Below are 7403 nucleotides of genomic sequence, written 5' to 3' on the forward strand. Positions count from 1 at the left end.
CTTTTCCGAATTTCACATCTCAAAGAGAAGGCACCAAAATTCGGACACAACAATCAAATATAGGATCTCTTTTGAAAATTTGGGTATTCCCTAATGATTAATGACCTAACAAAGTCCAAATAAGACTTGTCAAGAGCAAGGAAAATCAAAACAAAAAAGACATGATTCACGATGCTTGTATGAAAACAGTGCGACAATAGTGGCAGAACCTAGTGTCTTGAGAACCGGTGAGTTTTGAAGAAATCCTAAGAGCATCCACAATGGAGACACCCATTTTTGGGTACTTAAATGGGTCCCACACACACATCACTCTTTTACCGGCTAGTTTATAACGGCTAGTTTTTTAACGGTTAGTTTTTTACCGACTAGTTTATAACGGCTAGTTTTTACCGGCTAGTTTATAACGGCTAGTTTTTTACCGGCTAGTTTATAACGGCTAGTTTTTTAACGGTTAGTTTTTTACCGACTAGTTTATAACGGCTAGTTTTTTAACGGTTAGTTTTTTACCGACTAGTTTTTTTAAAAGGCTAGTTTTTTAAATGACTAATTTATTAACTGCTAATACAAATTCAAAATTAAACTTGAATGAACACAGTAAACGTGAATCAACGTGAAACAATAAGCATAGTAGTTGTATCCTTCAACGTGAAACAATAAGCATACTTAAATGAACATTTAACTTAAAATGAAATTCAATTAAATTCAAGATTACAACAATAAGCATTAAACTTAAATGAAAATAAATAAAATTACAATATTAGTTAATTCATTCCTAACTTCTGCCTAATCCGACTGCAACAAAATTCATGATCTTGAAGTTGTCTTTCATTCATAGTAGTTGTATCCTTGATGAGGATTTCATACCACTTTGTCTCATTCTCACTCTCCCTTGCTTTGGCCTCTCTTTCTCTTGCTTCAGCCTCCTTTTCCCTTGCTTCAGCCATCCTTAACATGATAACATTTCTATCTGCTGCAACTTTTTCCATGACAGATAAATCAACATTAGTAGAAGACATTGCTGCTTTTCCTTTGCCCTTCCTTTTTGCTGCTTTTTGTCCCATTGGACGGACCACTGGTGATGGCTGTTCATAGTCTGAACATTCAATAGGTGTTCCTGGATTTGAAGATGTTGTATACCCCCCACTACTAGAAATCTTTGTTCTTTTTGAAAAGTTTTCAATTGCATCTCCCTTCCATTTGGGTTCATCTTTCAATAACATCCAAGCATGCACATGAAGGAATTTTTTTTTAGTGTCTTGTGCGTAAATCCTATGTGCCTCAGCCAAGACATCATTCTCAGAGCGTCCACTTTTGTTTTGATTAAGGGCGGACTTGTAGCAGCCAACAAACTTCTGAATACGGCCATTCAAACGGTGATATCGAGCTTTTATTTGACCTGTTTCCTTTTTTGGTAGTTGACCGCGGTAGATGTTGTAGTTGTCTCTGACTCTATTCCAAAAACCATCTGATTTTTGGTCGACTCCAACAATTGAGTCCTTCGAAATGTTGAGCCATGATTGAAATAGAAGTGTGTCTTCTTCTTGCGAAAAACTCGCACGAGTTTTAGTTTTTTTCTTGGTAGAACTTTGTCCTTCATCGAGCTTAATATTTTCTAAACCAATTTGAGTAGAGAATTGCGACATGTCGTTACCGGAATCCACACCACCGCTAGAACCCATTGGAGGCCTACACCACATATTGGAATTTGTTGGTTGAGGTGGATAAAAATAATATTGGGGATATTGAGAAGTGTCACTGATATGTTGTGGTGGTTGGTTTTGCAAAAGATTCATGTAAGATTGATAACTATATTGAGAGTGAGAGGGATCCATTGCAAAATGAGATGAGCTAAAACACTATTTGGTATTTATATAGAAGTAAAAAATGATGCAGTTGGACACACTATCCAACTCTTTTTACAGCAATAGAAAAATTTAACTCAAATTATATTACCGTTGGACTCAATGCAGTTCTCTTCACAACAGTTGAAAAAATTCAACTCAAATTTTACCGTTGGACCCTATTTAATGAATCTGAATTCCATTGTTATAGGTAATCTGTTTTATTCCCTCCTGATATGTGACTTTCTGTTGAGATATCAGCTATGTTTTATTGTTTTTTAATAAGAAGCAATTCACTTTTTGCTTTGCTTAAATAAGCAACTGACAGCATAAATTAAGCAATCAAGCTGCCAGGTGTCTTTGCTCCAATGCTGAAATCCTTAAGAGATGGAACTTATTTCTCCACGTATGCAACAAGCAACCAGCGCTGGAGTTGCTCTAATAAGCATTCAATCTCTCCAACCCAGATCTCACACAAAGTTCTTAATTGGAACCCACTAATCAACTATCAATAACTTTATATCACTACATTTTAATTTTTTAATATTAAAAATGTGCGGGTCCCGTTTAAAGTTGGGGGTCTTAAATAAGACTTCGGGTCTTAAGAGACCCCCAAAAAAAATTCCCCAATAGGGGTACCTATTAGGTACGGTGTCTTAATTGGTAAAGACACCACCATTGGGGATGGTCTAAAAGAACTTCAATAGGAACGAAGCCAAGCTCCAAATGACTCAACATTAAAAATATAAATTAAATTACCTAGTGGCAGAACCTGCATGAGCATGGCATAAAGAAACTAATTAATATCTGCAACTTTGATCTACATTAAGAACAAATTGAGGAGCACTTATATTTTGTAAACGTGAAATGAAGAGTGCAACCGTTAACCAAGATCGTCAAACATTTAAGGTGCCTAGTAACCTTTCCACCTTCACACACACACAATATTATTGGTCCACAGTTTGCACACCACTCTTAAAAAATTCAACACCACATTATCATAATTAAGATACTCTATTTTCCTTGTATTGTTATGTATCTTTCAGTGTAACTTAATTATGGAAGTGTCGTTATTTATTTCATAGTTCAAACTTTGTAACTTAATTACGTGAATTTATGCGTACCAATACACGAAGGAATTGCATTTGTTACGCGGTACTATACCTAGTGTAGAGAATTACGTGACTATGTTTGGTACATATTCTAAAGGTTGATTTGTCTAGTAGCTAGTGATTCTAGATAACAAGTCTTCATGTTTTTGAGCATATGTTCACTGGTTATCATTTCATATCATCCACTTGTATGTCATTTCTTGAAATTTCATAGATATTGATCAATTCACATTATCAAGAGGTATGTCACGTCATTTAAAATGGTGGATCAATAGTATGTGAAAATAGATGAATCAAAACTGTAATTAAGGTAAACAATTTTACAATATAATACCCAAATTAACAATTATAAAATTAAAAGCTTTAGCCCAACATTTATCAATAATAAAATAAAGGATGGTAATTTTTCATTGAAAACAAAAAATTTTGAAATTCTAGGTGATCAAATTCACGATTTTTAAGACACTATTCACTGTCATTTTCCTAAGATCAAAATAACCCACATCCAAGTTGACCAACAACTATAGAGAGTACTCTTCAAAATAAAAAGATAACTATGGACTACCGTGAATGAATGGATAAAAGCAATAAACTAATAAAGCCCCACATCGGGTGGTCTGTAAAACAGAGAAGATAAATTATCTATAAAAGCAAAAGCAATGTCTGACTGATTGTTAGAGGCATGGGAATGTTGTAAGTTAGCACTCTTCTAGTAATGTTGATTTTATAAACTCCCCTTTTCTCCTGGTACATCCCATGATCTTTTCAGCTCTTCGTCATTACAAGAATTAGAGTTGCGGCTTAAAGTGTACTCTACAATAAAAGTTCCCACTACCTCCCTTCATTTACAAGAATTTTTAACTGTCTCCGGTTGCATCAAACCCACGGTCTCTGATGTTCAATCTTAGACTTTTGACAAACCAAACAAGCATACACAAATTCCGCGATCTCTTTCTTCATTCCAGACCACCAAAACAACCTCTTCAAATCTTGATACATCTTAGTCGCTCCTGGATGAATACTCAAACTATTTATGTGACCTTCTTCCAAAATCTGTCTCTTAAGCTCAAGAACATCTGGTACACAAACACGATCACGAAACATCAAGACACCGTTCTCACCCAATCTGAAGTCTCCACCTTTACCTTGATTAACCAACACCACATGGTCTACAAGTTCCAAATCTTCCTTCTGGCCATTCTTAATCTCTTCCAAAATATTACTTGTCAGCTTCAACATCCCTAACCTCACACCCTCCGGTGTCAACTCACTAACCAAACTCAAATCTCGAAACTGCTCAATCAACTCCAACTCTTTAACCATCAAAGCAGACATATGCAACGACTTCCTACTCAAAGCATCAGCAACAACATTCGCCTTCTCAGGGTGATAACTCAGCTGAAAATCAAAATCCTTAAGATACTCCAACCATCTCCTCTGCCTCATATTCAACTCCTTCTAGTCAAACAAGTACTTCAAATTCTTATGATCACTGAACACCTCAAACTTAGAACCATACAGGTAATGCCGTCAAATCTTCAACACATACACAACTGCTGCCAATTCTAAATCATGAGTCGGATAGTTCTTCTCATGCACTTTCAACTGCCTCGAAGCATAAGCCACAACCTGACGATTCTGCATAAGCACACCACCAAGACCCATCTTAGAAGCATCACAATACACAACAAACGATTCCTTCAGATTTGGCAAAATCAACACTGGAGCTGAAGTCAACCTCTTCTTCAACTCTTGGAAACTCTTCTCACAAATAGCATCCCAAACATAAGCATGTCCCTTCTGAGTCAACTGCGTCAATGGCAACGCCAATTTAGAGAATCCCTCAATGAACCTCTGATAATAACCTGCCAAACCAAGAAAGCTTCTAACTTCAAAAACAGACTTAGGTGATTCCCACTGCAACACTGCATCAACCTTCGACGGATCCACGACAATACCACCTTTAGAAATCACATGACCAAGGAAACTCACTTCCCGCAACCAGAACTCACACTTCGACAACTTAGCAAACAACTTATTCTCCTTCAAAACTCCCAACACAATCCTCAAATGCTCGGCATGTTCTTCTTCAGACTTCGAATACACCAAAATATCATCGATAAACACCACCACAAAACGGTCCAAAAAAGGATGAAATATTCTGTTCATATATTCCATGAAGACACCTGGCGCATTAGATACTCCAAATGGCATCACAGAATACTCATAGTGTCCATACCTCGTTCGGAACGCAGTTTTGGATATATCTTCCGCCTTCACTCTAATCTGATGATATCCTGATCTCAAATCAATCTTGCTGAACACTTCTGCACCAACCAACTGATCCATCAAATCATCAATCCTCGGAAGCGGACACCGATTCTTAATCGTCACCTTATTCAACTGCCGATAATCCACACACAACCTCATGCTTCCATCTTTCTTCTTAACTAACAACACAGGAGCACCCCACGGAGAAACACTCGGCCTGATAAACTGCTTCTCGAGCAACTCTTCCAATTGCTTCTTCAATTCACCCAACTCTGATGCAGACATCCGATGCGGCGCAATCGAAATAGGATTCGTTCCTGGTACCAAATCAATTGCAAACTCAACTTCCCTCTCTGGCGGTAACTCAGTAATGTCATCTGGAAAAACTTCTGGAAACTCTTGCACTACCGGCAAATCACCAACTCCTTTCTCACTACTTTCCTTCAAGGAAGCAAACAAGATCCAATCCATACCAAAAATCACGTCCATATGCTTCAACGGAAGACACACAAGATCCAACTCAAAATCAACGTTACCAAAACTAACAGGACACTTAGCACACACCAAGGAAGTAGTCACCGAACCACTAGCCGGGGTGTCGATAACGATCCCTCGAGACAACGGAGTCACAACCAAACCCAAACACTCAACACAACTAGCCTCAATAAAAGAATGAGTAGCACCAGTATCAATAATTGCAATCAAAGGAGTATTATTGATAAAACACATACCTCGGATGAGATTATCCGGATGTTCCACCTCTTCCGCATTCAATGCAAACACCTTTCCTGCAGCTTTCTTCGGCTTGGTACACTTTGTACTAAGATGACCCTCTTCACCACAGTTGAAACAAGTAATATCCCTCTTGTATTCAAACGCCTTGTGACCTTTCTGCCCACACTTGTAGCAACTCTCTCCCTTCTTGCAATCAATAGAGTAATGACCCAAGATTCCACACTTGTAGCACCTCACCTCAGCAACATTCGGCTTAGAGTCTCCACCACCTTCTTTCTTCTTTCCCTTGTTCTTGTTGTACGGCTTCCCAAATCCATGACCTTTTCCCCTCTTTTCATTCATAGCCTTATAGTGATTCACCTTGACCTTTCCAGCCTCATCGAACATACGACACTTGTGCACCAAAGTGTCAAAGTCACGGATCTCCTGAATACACATGTACTGATAGATGTCGGGCCTCAAACCGCTTTCAAACTTCACACACTTGGAAACCATCGCATCCTCCGCATTGATGTACGGACAAAACCTCGAAAGCTCTTCAAACTTTGCCGCATACTCAGCCACTGAACGATTTTTTTGCTTCAAGTTCAAGAATTCCACTTCCTTCTTGGTCATCAAATCCTCAGGAAAGTACTTCCTCAAAAACTCAGTGTTGAACCTAGCCCAAGTCACAGCTCCACCAGCCTCAAGCCTCCCTTTGGCATTGGTCCACCAATACTCAGCCTCCTCAGCAAGCATATGAGTAGCCAACCTAACCTTCTGATCCTCACTAGTCATCATAGCACGAAAGATCCTCTCCATGGCTTGCACCCATGTCTGAGCTCCATCCGGATCATACCTACCCTTGAACGTCGGCGGACTGTTTCGCAAGAAACGATCAAGCCTCCGCTCCTCAGCCTCTCCAAGATCACGATGACCAACCGCCGTCTGCTCATTAGCCTGAGCCAACACTTGAGCCATTGAAGTCAAAGCTTGCGCAATCGCTGCATCATCTCTACCACCAGCCATCTCAATTCTACATCAAAACCAACTGACAGATAAGAACAACAGCACAACAAAACAAGTACCGAAGGTAACTCATTACCATTCGTATACAAACAGGAAAATTCAACGAATACCAGTCCAGACAAAGACTAACCAGGCTCTGATACCAACTTGTAACGTGTAACAGCCCGATTTTCGCTAGTTTTATTTTATTATTTATTTATGTGTGTTATATGTGTTTATATGTGATTACTTGCTTTTGTGTGTATTTTGGTTGGAATTCGTAGAATTCGGTATTGGAGGGGTATTTTAGTCATTTTGGACTTAGGGGCATTTTGGTCATTTTGAGAGCAGTGGTAATTTTTGTAATTTTGTTGGAGGTTATCTTTAGTGCTTAGTGAGAGTTATTATTTTACCAAGTTACAAAAAGGTGTAGTAATTATTTTAATTACCGTTAAGT

General features: G+C 38.5%; 1 protein-coding gene across 1 annotated transcript; it reads right to left on the reverse strand.

Annotated features, from left to right (window-relative positions):
• Positions 1-761: 761 nt before the first annotated feature.
• Positions 762-6967, reverse strand: LOC146947125 (glutathione S-transferase T3-like). Its single transcript, XM_085748389.1, has 3 exons — positions 6835-6967; positions 2601-2613; positions 762-1686 (listed from the first exon to the last, which is right to left on the reverse strand). Exons 1-3 carry the CDS (start codon positions 6965-6967, stop codon positions 762-764), a joined length of 1071 nt encoding a protein of 356 aa, XP_085604515.1.
• Positions 6968-7403: the final 436 nt, after the last annotated feature.

This window comes from Medicago sativa, chromosome 2, assembly GCF_051527215.1.
Source record: "Medicago sativa cultivar Bolivia chromosome 2, Bolivia_mono, whole genome shotgun sequence".
NCBI classification, from domain to species: domain Eukaryota; kingdom Viridiplantae; phylum Streptophyta; class Magnoliopsida; order Fabales; family Fabaceae; genus Medicago; species Medicago sativa.

What these genes read in the sequence shown, in the direction of transcription:
- LOC146947125 (XM_085748389.1), bottom strand. Translation starts at nt 6,967, where the DNA reads ATGGCTGGTGGTAGAGATGATGCAGCGATTGCGCAAGCTTTGACTTCA.